The 17,220-nt window shown below is 38.8% G+C and overlaps 1 protein-coding gene and 1 long non-coding RNA gene across 35 annotated transcripts in view; one reads left to right on the top strand and one right to left on the bottom strand.

Annotated features, from left to right (window-relative positions):
• Positions 1 to 17,220, bottom strand: part of CSPP1 (centrosome and spindle pole associated protein 1) — a 180,812-nt gene that overhangs the window by 51,201 nt on the left and 112,391 nt on the right. For 25 of the 34 annotated variants that reach the window (XM_072804367.1, XM_072804378.1, XM_072804370.1 and 22 more), the window contains 7 exons: positions 14,701 to 14,840; positions 11,743 to 11,883; positions 9,920 to 9,966; positions 6,487 to 6,550; positions 4,317 to 4,423; positions 2,696 to 2,834; positions 277 to 910 (listed from right to left, as the gene is read on the bottom strand). In XM_072804367.1, coding sequence (XP_072660468.1) covers positions 702 to 910; positions 2,696 to 2,834; positions 4,317 to 4,423; positions 6,487 to 6,550; positions 9,920 to 9,966; positions 11,743 to 11,883; positions 14,701 to 14,840 — 847 coding nt within the window. In that variant the 3' untranslated portion in view covers positions 277 to 701. Of the gene's footprint in view, positions 1 to 276; positions 911 to 1,395; positions 1,516 to 2,695; positions 2,835 to 3,336; positions 3,465 to 4,316; positions 4,424 to 6,486; positions 6,551 to 9,919; positions 9,967 to 11,742; positions 11,884 to 14,700; positions 14,841 to 17,220 lie in introns of those variants that run through there. The other 9 variants (XR_012020084.1, XR_012020083.1, XR_012020082.1 and 6 more) reach the window with 4 other exon arrangements.
• On the top strand, positions 23 to 15,237 carry LOC140620308 (uncharacterized). Its single transcript, XR_012020091.1, has 3 exons — positions 23 to 3,074; positions 9,159 to 9,243; positions 14,847 to 15,237. It is a non-coding gene; the product is annotated as an uncharacterized lncRNA (long non-coding RNA).

The following is a 17,220-nucleotide window of genomic DNA, read 5'->3' on the forward strand; positions in this document are numbered from 1 at the left end:
CAAAAAAAAAAAAAAACACTTTGTCTAGAAACCTCAATTCCAGTTAAAATAAGAAACTGAGACTGGTAATAAGTAATTTATTTCTATCAAGTGGTTAAGTCATATAAATTAAATTAGTAAATGTAATGTCCTCATTTGCATAAAAATAGAGGCAGAAAGATGTGATTGATATTTAGTATATGGCTCATGGGTGGGAATAAAATCAGTTATGATTCCCAATACTTGGAAATAACTAGCACATTTGATTCATTACCTAGCAACTGAAATAGTCACAGCTGTAACCAATGTATTTATTAAATGAATTATTTTGAATAGGAGGAACAATGGCAAATGTACATACAAGCATATTCTGGTTTTACAGTATTAAGACACTTGTTTTATTCACCTTACCTTACAGGCAGAATTTAAAATAATGCACATATGGTAGTTGATTCCAAGAGTTCATTACCACCCCAATATATGGCAAAATTGTGCAAAAATAATTTTATATAATTCTACATTCTATAAATTAATCATTGCCTTTTATTTATATACATAATATACATCATTATGTATCATCATGGGAAAAAATAGACCTTTATATACAGATGGTTGTGTAAGAGACTTCTAGGTAGGGGCCCAAAGTAGCACAAATATTAAGTTTCAGATGTGACATTCCTTTCACCTTAAAAAGGCACTGCTGAGTCCAACACCGATTTATTTTAACCGTGGGCAGTAGACAGGCCCTGCCAATTGTAAGTGCCTGGTTTTCCAGGAACCTGCCGCTGCTCCCGGTTCAGCTGCTCTGCCATAAACCGTTTCAGGGTCTCAGAGGTACCTGGGCGCAGCCAGGGCTCGGCTGCTGCAGAGTCTGAGCCATCGTCCCCCATGTGCTTCATGTCATCAGGGTCGACCAGTGAGCTCTCATCATCTGAAAGAGGCAAGAGGCACACTGGTGGCAAGGAGGTGAAGCAAACACACATCTCCCTTAATTTAACCCATTCCAGCCCTGCAGTTCTCCATAGTATTTCATTCTACACAGTACTGTTTTGTCCAGGCCCCTTATCTTAGATGTAGGAAGAAAATGGTCAAGTGAATAAGGTACAAACCCCACAGGGATTCCAAAGATAGCAAAGGAGACTGTAGAAGTGTATGCAGTCTTAAAAACTTAAATTTAGCAAAGTTTTAGAAGTCAGTCAAACCTGTTAATGCTTTAAGGAAATGAAGTCCTTTTAGGAAAGCACTAGACAGGCAGACAAGAGACAAAATTACTTCCATTCTTTACCTAATCTAGGAGGCTGGTGTCTAACTCCGTTAAAAGGTAGATCCTTAATTTTTCATTCTTCAATTGCATGTACTCAACTTCTAGATCTGTATTTTACTTATTAGATAGAATAGGAAAATCTGTCTTCCTACCCTGTGATGTCATTTTTTTTTTTTTAAATTACATCTCCCGGTCTGTGAAGGATTAGCCCAGCAAAGGGCTATGTGCAGTCAATTTAATGAGCAATCAATCCACATCGTACCAAAAAGCTCCTGTTTGAAAGGACAATGTTAAAAAGAAGTTTAGAAGTTGAAAACCTGTAAGAGATTCTTCAAATGTTCTATTTTCTCTCAATTTAAACAAACATATTCCTGTTCAATATTAATTACCTCTACTGGTTCTAAAAGAAATTGAAGAATAGGTCATCCTCGGTACAGATATGCTCCATCAGTTTACCGTATGTGCTGGCATCTGGTGTGGTATCACCACCAGTACATCTGATACCCTGACTGCTGGAGATTGTAGGAGTATTAGTTTTAAATTAATAAAGTGTTAAAGATAGGAAAATCACTATTAGAAAATTACTGTATATAGCTCAACAGACTAAAGGGAATTTTCCCAAAAGATCACTCTTTCAAGGGGCTCACTAGCTGCCTAAGGAACCATCCTGCCTGCCTGTGCTCCGTGAGCACACTTCAACCTGCTGCTCACCCAAACAAGGGGAGACCATGAAGCCCTAATGAAAATACCACACCCGGGATCCCTGGGTGGCGCAGCGGTTTAGCGCCGGCCTTTGGCCCAGGGCGCAATTCTGGAGACCCGGGATCGAATCCCACATCGGGTTCCCGGTGCATGGAGCCTGCTTCTCCCTCTGCCTATGTCTCTGCCTCTCTCTCTCTCTGTGTGTGTGTGTGACTATCATAAATAAATAAAAATTAAAAAAAAAAAAAATACCACACCCTTGGCTTCTATTCTAAAAAGAAACCACCTGAGGCTATTTTGCTTTGTGGTATTGAAAGCCAAGCAAAAAAGTAAAAAAAAAAAAAAATCTTCAAAGTACTATAAATTTATAATAGATGTGTTATCTAAAGAACACCAAGTTTTCAAGTTAATTTCGGATAATCCCCCACTTCAGTAAGGGAAGTGAGGTGCTGATACTAACCAGCATCTTTCCTGCTGAAAGCAAAGAAAGCTTGGATATATTTAATAAAAATTCCATCTGTTTAGAACCCACTCGAAAAAGCATACCCTCCGGTAGAATCGGATGCAAAGCTGATCCAAAGTCCAGGTTTTCCTGGATAGCGTCTATGGTTCTAGGCCTTATAACCCAAAGGGATTTCAAAATTCATCCCATCTCTTCTCCCCAGCCCCAGCCATTAGTGAGAACTTCCCTGTAAACAGGTTTGAGTTCTTACAGAAATATGCTGTAGTCCACCAAGACTGGCTATTTACCTGTATTAACTGGTTTATTCTGAATTTCATTCAGTCTTCGCATCCGTTCCTCATTTTTCATTCTAAGCTGATCAATATTTATGCTGGACACCGATTTTAAAGAGAGACCATCTGGTGGCACATTAGGATGACTGTTATCCTACAATTAAAAACAGAATTTCAGAAACAGTCATTACTAAAACGTTAATCAGTGAGCCTAAAAATATTCTTGCCCCTGATAAATGTACAGTGTGCAGAATAAAAACAAATGGAAATCTGTAGCATTTATATTCTAACCCCTGGTGTTTATTTATGCAGGCTCAGATGAAGATCCAGCACTTGTGATGATATTTGAATGCAGCCAGGCTGGGTACAAGTGGGGAATTAGAGTACCCAAAAGGTAAAAACTGAAACAACGGGTCTAGAATCAATGAAGCTAGAGTAATCAAGACAGGGTGGTAATGGCACAAAGACCCACAGATCAAGGGAACAGAGTCCACGAATAAGCCCATAAAGTTTACAGACAACAGAGCCAACCTAATTCACTAGGGGAAAGAAGAGCCTTTTCAACAAATGGTACTGGAAGAAGTGGATTGTCCACATGCAAAGGAATGAATTTGGACCCCTACACCTCATATTAGTTATAAAAATTAACTGAGTGTATCACTGACCTAAATTCAAGAGCAAACCCCTTAGAAGAAAACACAATTCATGGTGCTGGGTTAGGTAACGGTTTCGTAGTGAGGTGGACCTCATCAAGATTAAAAGCTGCTGTAGTTTAGTGGACACCCTCAAGAAAGTAAAAAAATAAAAAAAATAAAAATTAAAATAAAAATTAAAAAAAACACACACATACACAAAATGAGATTAAACTATGCAAATCATCCATCTAATAAGGGTTGCGTCTCAAATTTTATGTATTTGAACTTACAAATCAACAACAGACAACCTGATTAGAAAATGGGCAAAGGATTTGCACAGACCTATCTTGAAGGTACTAAACATCATTAGGGAAATGTACATCAAACCCACAATGAGACACTACTTCACACTCCCTAGGATGCCTATAACAAAAGAGACAGTAACAAGTGTAGCCATGATGAAGAACCTGGACCTGCTGCAGTGCAAGTGTAAAATGGTGCAGCCACTTTGGAAAACAGTCTGGCAATTCCTCAAAACGTTGACCATAGTTACTCTACACCCCAACAGTTCTCTTCCTAGGTGTACATGCCTACTCATATAGAGTAGTCTAAGAGGATAAAGCAGACTTTCCAATAAATGTTTATTAGTTGCTTCTTGTACCTTCTCTGAAATCCAAATAGCCTGCAACTGGGAAGGAGGAAGATTAGGGGGTGGAATGAACATTCCTGAACATTCTGTACCAGGTACTACTAGACCTATAACCACTTTAGGAGATAAAAAAAAATACTACCTCAAAGAAGCCAACAACCAGAGTTCAATGACCTGCTTAAGCCCAGGGAGCTATTTGGTGGTAGAGCCTACATTTAGACCTGTGGCCACCTCTTTCCAGAGCAAGTGCTCTTTCTTTACTGGACCACGCCAATTTAGCATGGGCCAGAACCCAGAACTTTCAACTCCTAAACTGAAAAAAGAAAAAAAGAAAAAGATACTTCATACGTACAAAGTCCAGTCCTTTCAGTTTGTTCCTCCTGCGCTCCCTTGCAGAGGGAGCTCCCTGGGGAGGGAGGATGTCATCTTCAATGGCAGGATATGTCTCGCCATAAGCACCTAGGAGGACCACACAAAAGAGGTCTTAAACATCCACTATTTCAAATCTTTTTGCTCCAGGCTAAACCAAGACTCTTTCTCAATAGCTTTAAGGTATTATTTACATATAATAAAACTCAGATACTACAAATGTTCACAGTTCAGTAACTTTTATAGAATTGAACAGTCATCATTACACTCTAGTTTTAGAACATGCTTGTCACCTCAGTTCCCTTGTGCTCACAGGAAACACAACTCCTACCTGCCAAGCCCCAGGTAAACACTGAGCTGCTTTCAAGCTCAGGAGATTTACCTTTCCTGAGATTCCATATAAATGAAGTTATGCAGTGTTATATTTTGTGTCTTCCAGGTAGCATACAAATAGGAAAGCAACTGACTTATATATTAACCCAGTATCCTATAACCATGCTGTATTATTAAACCAGGGTTTCTTTTATTGATCAGATTTCCTATAATCATGTCATCTGTGCACAAAGACATTAATTATTTCCCCCTCCCAATCTAACTCCTTTTCTTAGCACATTAGCCAGGACTTACACAATGATGTTTAGGAGTGGTGAGAAGTAAACACCAGCAGTCGATTAACGCATAAGATTGTATGTTAAATATATATCATATATATCCTTACAATAAAGGAAGAGAAAATGTTACTGAGAAAATACATTTACTGTACTGTATTTACTGGGAAAAAATCCACATGTAAGTGGATCCACACAGTTCAAACCCATGTTGTTCAAGGGTCAATTACATATTGCAAAATGTTTTGTTTTTTTAAAGATTTTAATTATTTATTCATGAAAGACACAAAGAGAGGCAGAGGCAGAAGCAGGCTCCATGCAGGGAGCCCAATGTGGGACTCGATCCCAGGTCTCCAGGATCACGCCCTGAACCGAAGGCGGCGCTAAACCGCTGAGCCCCCCAGGAATTTCTGCAAAATGTTTTTGACAATAAGGCTAACAACCTTTGTGTATATAGTATGGTTAACTATAGTCAACATGCTATACACTTAGATCCTCAGAACTTTCATCTAGGTTCTCTCTCTCTCTCTCTCTCTCTCTCTCTCTCTCTCACACACACACACACACACACACACACACGCTTTACCCACATTCATTAGAACCGTGGTAACGGTCAAGACTGTGGGATATTTGTGGAATAGCAAAGACAGATTGCTGTACCTTTGGTCTAGTATAATGAAACAGTCCAAGACATCATTCTGAGTGTTCCAACCTCTCTCTTTATTGTTAACACGAACAGGTCACATTTCCCTAATGCCTCCAGAGATCCTCCCCATCCCTGTTTCCTTCTGATTTCTCTACCTTTACTCACTCTCCACAATATGACATCATGGAAAGGAAAAACTCATTAAAAAATAATTATAGGGTAGTTTGTAATTTTAGTCTCATGAAATACCACTAATATGTAGGAGCTATAATTCCCAGATGGCCCTATAACAGCATAAATGCTTATGATCAGGTACATAATTTTAAGTGTATATTACAGTACTTAAGAAGAAAGGTAAAGGTACCATGAGATTTTTTTAAGACTAAAAATATTCTTATGACCTTTTAAAATTTAAAGATTCACATGCATTTTTAAGAAATAATAGAGATCCTTTGCATACTTTGCCCAGTGGTAACATTTTGCAAAAGAAGAGCTGTAGTCTCATTCATACCCAAGATACTGATACTGATAAAATATCCTTGATCCTGATCCACTGGTCTCTTAGCACTATTCCATGGTATGGATGTACTACATAACCGTTCACCTACTGAAGGACATCTGGGCTGATTCCAGTTTATGGCCATTAGAAGTAAAGCTGTTATGAAATTTCATGTACAGATTTTTGTATGAACCACTCCTATGACTTCTAAATTTCATTTTGGCTATAAAATTCTCAAAATCAGAATAAGTCATTTTGATGATTATTAAATTAGAATATTCCCTTTGTACCACTTTGCAAAACAGAGAGTAAAGTACTGATTTTTGTCAAGTACAGAGAAAAATACTTAAGTAATATTTAACCTTTAAAGAACTAGATTGGTAAAATAAATATAACTCACCAATAAAAGCACTGTCAGATTCCAATAATGAAGTTTTCAAGAAATCATCAGAGTCTTCTCTGGACTAAAAGAAAGATCATATGTTAATGATTTTTATTAGTCCTAGATGGAAAAACAGCAAATTAGCACCAAGAGACACAAGTCTCCACGCTGTCCCCCAAATTAGCAAAAAAGGATGGGGAGAGGTAGGACTGGCTACTTGCCTCCTATACCACATTCCAATGCCCCCAAATTACAGAAAATAACTATTTTATTAAGGGTCACAATACTGCTGACAAAAAAGTACAAAGCAATGAACCCAATTAAACATTAAAAGTCTTTAAACCATTGCCCAGATTCATTCATTCAATAAATCTGTATAGCAGACTTACTATGTCCTCCATGCAAGGAACAAAGATAAGAGTTTTTGCTGTTGAGTGGATCGTAATACCATGGGGGAGAGGAGGAGGCAAGTCCTCAGATAATGATAGCCCTATGTGACAGCAGCTATCACAAAAAATATAGCACAGATAGGGAAAGAGTGGAGGAAAAAATAACACTAGGATTGCACTTGTGATGAGCTCTCAAGAGGTTAACAGACTTACATATAGGAGAATAATATCACCTTATATGCTGGAAGGAGCCTAAAGTCACCTACAACCACTTCCCCAACAGATTGCTAGGATAGGCTAGAACACTCCACTGAAGAGCTATTCATTAATTTCTAAATCTATTCCACTGATACACAACACTGATTATCAGAAAGCTCTTTTCTTTTACTGAATTCTTCTATATATTGCATTTAACTTTCCTTTTTAACTTAACATCTACTGAATCTACTTTTGCTTTTTAAGCGTGAACAGCATCTAATAGAGCACGGCATACACACTGTGCCACCTCTCTTCCTCATCAGAGTCCTTCACATAACTGAAGAGTGATCCAAGTCCATGCAAGCTCTATCTTCTCCATGACAACCTGCACCACTTTCATTTGTGTTTTCCACACAATCCAGTTTCTGGGAAGATGAAGAGCCCAAATTTATTAGCTTTTTGTGCCGAGTTTCAAACTCAGCAAAATATGGTGTTACTAATCCAGGATTTGAACCAAAATCCCAGCTGTTACATTTCAGTATCTTTTCCCTGAGAAATGTGGCTGCCATATACAGAGAAACCCATGACCTACAGAGCCTTCAGGAATAGGTGTGGTATGGGGACGAGGAGGAGATCTCAAGACTAGCCTAGTTTCAAATCTAGGCTTTGCAGCTTATTGACTATGTGACCAGGGGCTAGCCGTTTCCTCTTATGTCAAATAGGGATAAGGATGCCTTATGGTGAACTTCAGAGAAATGTCAAGAATCTGGCACAGAGTGGTCTCTCTGTAAATGGTAGCTGTTAGCAATGTCATATTCAGTTCAAACTGAAGTACCAAGAGCTATCAACTGGTTACCCTGGGCTACTAAAACAGCCAAGCCAAGCCTTACCTTTATAATCTGAAAATGCTGTAATGCTGTTTGTTATTTTAACTGGAAAATTAAATTTATTTCCAGTGTCAACTTTTCTCCTGAACTCTTATCTGTCTGCTACTTGCCAGTCCAATTGTTTGTCTAAAAGGCATTTCAAAACTTACCATGTTACTTTGTTTTTTTTAAGGTTTTATTTATTGGGCAGCCCTGGTGGCACAGCGGTTTGGCACTGCCTGCAGCCTGGGGTGTGATCCTGGAGACCCGGGATCGGGTCCCACATCGGGCTGCCTGCACGGAGCCTGCTTCTCCCTCTGTGTCTCTGCCTCTCTCTCTCTGTGTGTGTCTATGAATAAATAAATAAATCTTAAAAAAAAAAAAGGTTTGACTTTCATGAGACACACACAGAGAGGCAGACACAGGCAGAGGGAGAAGCAGGCTCCCCGCAGGGAACCTGATGCAGGACTCGATCCCAGGATGCCGAGATCACGACCCAAGCCAAAGCAGACGCCCAACCACTGAGCCACCCAAGTGCCCCAAAACTTACCATATTTAAAATCAACTTCCTAATCTTATCCACTCGCAAATCTGTTTCTCCTGCTTTGCCACTGCTATAAACTGCAAATCCCAACCCAAAGGCTTGAAGTCCACCTTTGACTTCTCATACTTCACAGTCAATGTCAAAATTCTATCCGGTCTCCTTTCAAAATGAATCTAACCACTCTGAGCACTTCCACTGCTCCCACCTGGGGCTAAATCACCTTATGTCTTGACTAGACTATAGCAGTAGCCTTGCCACTATTCTGCTTCAAAATTCTAGAAGCTTCTCAACACATTCAGTGTAAAAAGCAAAATCCTGTGATAGGCTCAGAGGTTCCATAGTCCAGCCCGTCACCCCTCTACCCCATCTGCTCCCACCCCCTACTCATGGCTCTCCAGCCTCCCCAGCCTGTTTACTGCTCCCTGTGTGCACCAAGCCTATTCCTGCCCAGGGCTACTGCCTAGAAACCTCTTCCTCCAGATGTGTCCTCAGGGAATTCACATGGCCACCTCCCTGATGCCCTTGCTTAAATGTTACTTAACTCTGTGAGGCCCTTCATCCCCATTTTATTTCACATTATAAATCCTGTCACCCAAGGATACCCTGTACCCCCTTTTCCAGGCTATCATTTTCTCCAGAACCCCACAACTTAACATAACATTTTATTTGTTTATTGTCTCTCCCTCTCACCAGAAAGCAAGCTCTCTGAGGGCAGAGATTTTTGTCCCTTTTGCTCACGCCAGTACCCCCAGCACCTTAGCATCATACCTGGCCCACAGTAAGTATTTAATACAGATCTGTTGTATGAAAGCAGCTCATCCCTTCCCTTCATTCAGTCTTTGCACGGATGTCACCTCCTCAGGATAAGAGTGATGCCCTTACCTTGCTTACTTTCTTAACAGGCCTCACCACTGGTTAACATTATTAACTCCTCCTTCCGCTGCCACTAATGATGTTGACAGCAAACACACTGCACTCATGGGCCAGGCCCCATGCTAATATATTATTTCACTTAATCCCAGCAACAACCTGAGCTATTTTTTATTTATGTAATAAACACTTATAGAGAAATTACTTGCTAGGCCTATCCCTCGGTGCCTTGCAAATAATAATTTAATTCTTACAGCCACTCTCAGAGGTAAGTAATATTATCCCATTTTACAGATCAGGAAGCTAAGGCACAGAAAGAATAAATATCTTGCCTGAAGCCACACAGCTAAAAACAGACCAACGTGAACAGCCTAGCTCTAATGTCTTACAATCACAATATACTTCATATGACAATATGCTTTCTCTCTGCATGTTCTACTAATATATCCCTACCTATGCACTACGCAGATGAGACAAGATTTTTTTTCTTAATTCAATATTCAAAAGTGGTTTACTTACTTACCATATTCCTAAATATTTTATCCCCCAAACATTAGCTTGAAAAACTATAACTGGCTTCTTACCATTCTGTGGTCCCGTACTTTAGCACTTGGGATGGCATCCAAGTCAACTGTCATTGATGGGGGAGAAAAACAAAACTTTAAAAATAAAAATTTTTAGAATATCTTTTGTGACCAGCTCTCTACCGTAAATTCTTTTTCAACTATCACATTTTAGAATGTTAAGATATTACTTATTAACAAATATAACTCAGCATCCATTCTAGTTGAATAAAATTTTCTTCAATTCACATTAATGAACAGAATGAGTAGAATCATTGTGAACTTAAAACTGATGCCTATAAAGAAGATAAGGTAGGACTTCACCATCTTCTCTCATATTTCCACAATCTAGGTAGAAAGTTGCTTGAGTGGAGTTACACACGAGCCCCTCACATGGAACTAGTTCAGCCCCAGGCACTGGGTTCCACAAAGACTCTGGATCAGATATCCCAAAGGCCCGTATTGGATTTGACCAGTGTTCCTGTGTGTTCCCCTGAATAGTACATTTTGTCCTTCAGAGACTGCTTTTGAGAATGAATAGGCTACCAATGAATGAGATAGCCTGTATTCCTTAGAATATTTTATACAATGTTTGTGATTTTTTAAGATTTTATTTATTTATTCATGAGAGACACAGAGAGAGAGAGAGAGAGAGACAGAGAGACAGAGAGGCAGAGACACAGGCAGAGGGAGAAGCAGGCTCCATGCAGGGAGCCGGACGTGGGACTCAGTCCCGGGTCTCCAGGATCACTCCCCGGGCTAAAGGCAGCGCTAAACCACTGAGCCACCTGGGCTGCCCTGTTTGTGACTTTTTATAGTTAAACCATATTCTTATGAGTTCAACCATCACAGAGTTTAATGGCAGTGGGCAGGTGGCTGCTGTGGAAGATGGATACCTTCGGTGCTAAGATGCACCCGGTGTCCCGCCGGCGACCACCTAATGATACTATGCTGTCAGACAGTGACCTAGGAGACCACTGTGAGAAACTCGGTATACGATGAAGGACTTTCCCTACATCAGTCTTTACCAAAGTCCTGACCTGGCCTAAAACGGTACACAACTTACTCCTGTGTACTGTCTTATGGTCAAAAAAGGTTCTTCAGATTCTGCAGGCCTAAGAATGAGAATGTCTTCTCATTTTTATTACTGGGTTGTTGTGATTTTAGGACTCCTTTTCCATGGCCGCCCTCTGTGGCCTGCAGGCTGGCAAAGCTGGTGAAATATGTGGGAGGGTCGTGTAGGACACTGAGCCAAAAGAGCCCACAGATGCTACCTCCACTCTGCCACCAGGTGCTCCCCCACCCAAACTTCCACACTCCCAAGGGACCCCAGATCTCTCCTTTGCAGCACTCAGCACACTTATGCTTATTTGGCATCTAACTTATCCAACATCTAACTTGCTCCTTGACAGCAGTAGCATATTTCACCACCACATCCCCCAGATATGGGTCAGTACTTGTGTTCACTGTAGGCACTCAGTAAGTATCTGCTGATTGGCTGGTTATTCAAAAACATATTCATAGCCCAGTCTCACTGAACAGATTTTATGTCCTATCAAAACCTGTCAGACACATAGGGCAAAGAAATGCCCCATAGGGCACTGGTGTGTTTGCCCAGCACTCCTTCCCTGAGCTCCTTCTTCCTGCTGCAGATGTCACCTGGCCTATCTGAGGTACTTCATCCTCCTCGCTATAGTGAATGGCTGGGCCCAAAAGGCCATGTGAGCATGGAGCTGCCAGTGGAGGGAAGTTGCCTGGGACTGTATCAATACCAGAGAGGAAAAAAAGCCAACAACAAAAAAAACCCACTGATACTATTTGAGATAGGAATGATTATTTCTTACCTTCAGCACCTTCCTGCATCTTTATTTTATTCAGTTTCTTCTGCTGCTCTCTTAGTAGGGCTTGCTGCTGAATCTCCAAGGTGTGGTGATCTCTTGGAGGATCCGGGTACATGAATTTCAGATCAACTCGTGTTTCTGAATCTAGTACAAAACATATATTGCCAAGTTCAATCTTTGTTTCCAAACGATATTTTATAGAACTTCACTGCAAGTAACCTATGAGTAACCTAATTTCAAAATCAAGGAACAATTAAAATAATAAACTATCAAAGTCAAAAAGTATTAAAATTATCATTAAAACTCAAAAACAGGAAATTAATATTCTTTAAACAATTGCCCTTTCACAAACTTATCAACATTAAAAGGAAACCTCCCCTCGCCCCAGAACAAGCAGTAGCTTACTATGCATTCTCTGTCCACACCTTCCCACTCCCCAAGATGCTCCCAGAGCACACAGCTGGGCAACTATGTACAGGGATAGCCAAGCAGTTAGTGACATGGCTACAACTCAGGCAGCCATTAGGCGCTGTAATCACAGCCAATCTCAGAATATACTGAAAAAATCAAAATATAATGTTATTGGCCAATTAATACTTTAGCCTTTGCAAATATCATGCAAAAAGCAAAATAAATGCAGACTGGCTGGAACTTTAGGAGAGGTATCATTGTTGGAAGAAACAATCTAAGAATTCATCTATGCCACAAGTTCAAGAATATCAAGTTATCAGAATGAAAACGTTAAACCTTTATTTTTAAATCTTAAGAATAAAAATATAGTTCATACATTTAAAAAGCCTTGAAATTATTCCCTTTGTTCTACTAATTATACTGCTGGAATATAATTTAAAGAAAGAATCCTAAAAAAAATAATAAAGAAAGAAAGAAATGACTCTAAATATGTAAAAAGCTTTATGATCAGAAATTATAAAAATTATTAAAATAAAGTAATAGTGTAATATAACAAAAACATGAGAACCATGTTGAATATCTAAGAATTAGAAAATGGCTAAGAGCAAAGTTAACAGAAGATATTCTGGACACATGAACTTGGATTGAATGGACCCTGACTTGGCTATTTCCAGACTCAGTTTCCTCTCTGTAAAAAGAAGAGATATCAACAACTGAATCACATAATGAACAAGGACTTAATGTGGAAATAATACAAGGAAATGAATGGCTCAATTTTATGGTGTAAAACTTTTTTTGTTCTCACAATCTCTTTATACTCTTTGAGGACCCCAAGAAGCTTTTATCTATGTCTCTCTCTCACACTCACAAGCCTTATTAGAAATTAAAACTAAAAAAAAAAAAAAAAAAAAAAAAAGAAATTAAAACTAAAATTTTTAAAATGCAAGAATACATAAATGTGTTATGAGCGTTAGAGCAATGAAGTTGTCACATGTTGTGTAACCTCCAGAAAACCTGTACACATGTGTGAGAATAAACATGAAAAAGACAAATAATGTCTTAGTTTATAATAAAAACAGGGTTCTTTTTTTTTTTTAGATTTTACTGATTTCACAGAGAGGGAGAATGCACAAGCAGGGGGAACAGCAGGCAGAGGGAGGGAGAAGCAGGCTCCTCACCGAGCAGAGAGCCCAACATGGGGCTCCATCCCAGGACCCTGGGATCATGACCCAAACCCAAGATAGATGCTTAACCAACTGAACCACCCAGGCACCCCAATAAAAACAGTTTTAATTGCACAGGTCCCATGACCAAACTCTGAGACCCACTGGGTTAATACAACGTCTGGCATATAGTAAATTATCAATAAATGATAGCGTTAAAAAACAACAGTAAATGTAATTGGTGACATTTATAAATCTAAATGAAAAACAAAAGAGAAAAGTAATGGTTATATCTTGTTTTTGTTTTAATTAGGCTCAGAAAGAAGATTAGAAATATGAATGGTGTTTATATTTAGGTGGTTTGAGTAAGGAGATTTTTCTATCTTATCTGTGTTTTCAAAACTTTCTGTAATAGATACTACTTTTAAAAACAAAAAGAAGAAAAATCAAAATCTGGTTCATCCAGTATAGGTCATATGACCACATATCCAGCAACTTGTCACCTCAACTCCAACACTTGTTCTATTAAAGGTACAAAAGAATAATCACATGTAATACACATTTTTTGTTCCTCTACTCATTTTCGGTCTCCCAGGCCCCTGTATATCCCTGGCAATCCTATTTCTCTACTAAGCTTTCTCTCCTCCTTCTAAGTGCTACATCAAATCTACTCTCTTCCTTCAGAAATCCTCCATTTGTTCCTGCCTACTCAGGGACCCTGCTCTCATCACTCCCTCTCTCTACTGTACCCTACCCCACATTAGCCATCCTAATAAGATCCCCCAGCTCTAGACCCTTCACTCCTCCCTTTCTCAGCCAAGCTTCCTCCAGGGCTTGTCTTATGCTTTACTGCCTCCAACACTCTGCCTCCTAGTCAATCCTCATTCCAAAGTTAATTGGCTTCTGAAGCCCTAATTTCACCAGAAGAGATCTAAGTGAGGTCACCAATGACCTCTCATCCAGCTGACACTTTGCAATATTCATCTTACATGATCCTTTCTCCCTAACACAATCTCTTCCCTCAGCTCTCAAGATACCACATTCTCCAGTCACTGTGGCTGTTCCTCCTCAGGCTCCTTCCTAAGCTCGTCTTGCCCTGTCCCCCATCCATTAATGACAAAGGCCACTCATCTCATTATTCTAACTCCTCTAATCCACTCCCAAGAGGCTGTAACAGCTGTACACTCTCCAAAAGAAAAGAGCTAGACCCACTAAAGCTTCATCTACCAGACTGGTAAGCTGAAAACTCAAGCATATAGATAGAAATTTTACTCATCATTTAAAATAGGTATTCTAAATGAAACTTTACTTTTAAAAAAGGATACAAATAAATACTTGAATAAGGGCAGAACACAGGTTGTATCTAAAAGAGTAGCATTCTACTCACCTCTATCTTTCAGCTCATTGAAGTCATGAATATTCTGAAAAGTAGTAGCATCTAAGCCCTTAGGTGACTGTCTTCTGACAGGAGCTTGCAGCCGATGCCTAGCCATGTCAAATATATCCATGGGATTCCTTTCTCTTTTCCTACAGGTAGATGACAAATTTTGGATATGCATTTTAATAGGAAGAGAATCAGAGTTCACCTTTAACTCCCTGAGCAAGAAATCTGGCATCTTACATCACAGTATATTACAGAACTTTAACATCTGTTATTACAACCTCTTATATTAAAAAATATGGTAAAATTCACTGTAATCTTTCATGATCTTCCGATGCAAAGTATCCTATTAGAAGAATATAATGAGTTAGCTTTACCTTAAAATGTTCACATAGTAGAGAGATTAAATATTGGTTTTTCTGACCTCAAAGATTATAAAGACCAGCTCTGCTATTTACTGGCAAGTTTGACCTCGATTTCATCATCTATATGATGCAGATGATGTCTAGTCCTTCTACTTAAGTGAAGTTATATACTGTAAAGTACCCAGCACTGTACCTGACTTCTGTTAGGTAATCAGTAAGTGTAGTCTTCCCCTCAGCCTAAAATAAAAATTATACAGAGAAAAATGTACACACCCAATACAATGGGTATGAGCCACAGTCTCCAACACTAATTTTACAATGGGCTTTCAGGGAACTCAATACCTAATTGGTTAATTTTATACTCTATTCCTCTCGTACCTAGAAAGTTAACCTACTAGGCAGGTGGCTTAGTAAGCGAGTTTTCTGTTAAGGCTTTGGGGGAGTGACTGACTATAAGAGGAAAGGGATGGGAGACAGTGTCTCTAGCACTACAAAGAAAGACCTATCTCTGTGCTTCCACAGCACTAGAGAGGGCCCCCTCTATTTCTTCTATAAATGAAGCTTTAAGATATAGCTGTCAGAGACTTGGCCCAACTCCTTTCATTTCTTTGTTCACTAAATCTTCCCTAAGTACCTAGATGGAGTAGCTTGGATCCCAAAAGGCAATAAATACCACCTCTCTCCTGGAGTCTCTTTTCAGGGGAGAATAAAGAGTCACAAAAATGGCCCTCTTGTCAAGGCTGACACAGACCTCTAAATAGAGAACCACCTAGGATGATAGGAACTGCAACAAAGATTCATTACATTGCAAAACAAATACCAAAGCCTTCTAGGAGGCCATTAAACTGGACTCCTGCCTAGTTCCCATTACTGCTAAAAGTGAAATAGGCTGCTAAGAATTAGATTATCAGATCTTTCTTGGATATGAGATGACTAATGCTTGTTTTGTGTCTAACACAAATAAGAGTTCAATAATGTGAGCTTAATTAATGAATAAGATTCTTTCTGTGAAACAATTTATAAAATTGGAATGAAGAATCAACTGAGATATCTGATTATAATACATATTAAAAATTATACCAAAGTACATGTATTTAACCAATTCTTGCTAAATGATGGCAATTCTAACATATATTCTCTAACTTAAGTTAGCATGTAGAATTTACAAGGTACTTTCAAACACATATGTATATTTTTTCTTTACTAAAATCTCATGGTTATCATTTGCAAATAAGAAAACTAAAAAGCTGCCTGGTCTGTCTTATATTGGTTTGCCAAAAGAGTACAGTGTTCAATTTATGAATGAAGCAATGAAAATACATGTCAATAATCCACTATACTGAAGTAAATATGCATGTCTGAATATGCAAAGCTGCAATAGTTAACTAGACATTTATAAGATCATAAAATAAAAACAATACTGACCTCTCAATTACTTAGAAGTAGTTGATAAGTAAAACAGAATTATTCACTGAAAATTACCACCTTGGGTTAACATTTCATTATCTAGCCATTCTGTATTCTCGAAATTTTCTCACTGTGTTTACTTAGCAGAACATGCTTGGAGGTTAAGCTGCTATATTAAAATCTTACCATATACTAGACCAGAGTCTTAAATATCAGTATAAAGTTAATAAACATACAAATTGATAGACCAGGAACAAAGACAGATATGTTTATGATGTAGTACACATACATATATTAAATTATCTAGCTCTGTAAACTAACAGAGCCCAGAGGCAAAGACATCCAATAGCAGCAAGCACATCTAACATCCAGACCTTGTTTCTAAATATCATTCTCCAAGAAGAACCATGGCTTCCTAGAGAAATGACTGATGTCAGGGAGGTGGTAGGGGAAATACAAGAAGATCCTGGAGTATCTCTTGTAATACTAGAAAATACAGAAGTGCCCAAAATGGACAATAGATTATATTCCAAAGTACAAAATAAATATACACAAAACACAAGAGAGATAAATAAATGATTAAATAAATAAAGGGAAGAGAAGGGACAAATTTTTTTTAACGATTTATTTATTTTAAATAGAGAAAGAGATTGAGTGCGAGTGGGCGAGCAGGAGGAGGGGCTGAAGGAGAAAGAGAGAGGCAGACTCCCCATGAGCTCAGAGCATGACCTGAGCTGAAATCAAGTCGGACGCT

The sequence above is a fragment of the Canis lupus genome, chromosome 28 (assembly GCF_048164855.1).
Source record: "Canis lupus baileyi chromosome 28, mCanLup2.hap1, whole genome shotgun sequence".
Taxonomy (NCBI): domain Eukaryota; kingdom Metazoa; phylum Chordata; class Mammalia; order Carnivora; family Canidae; genus Canis; species Canis lupus.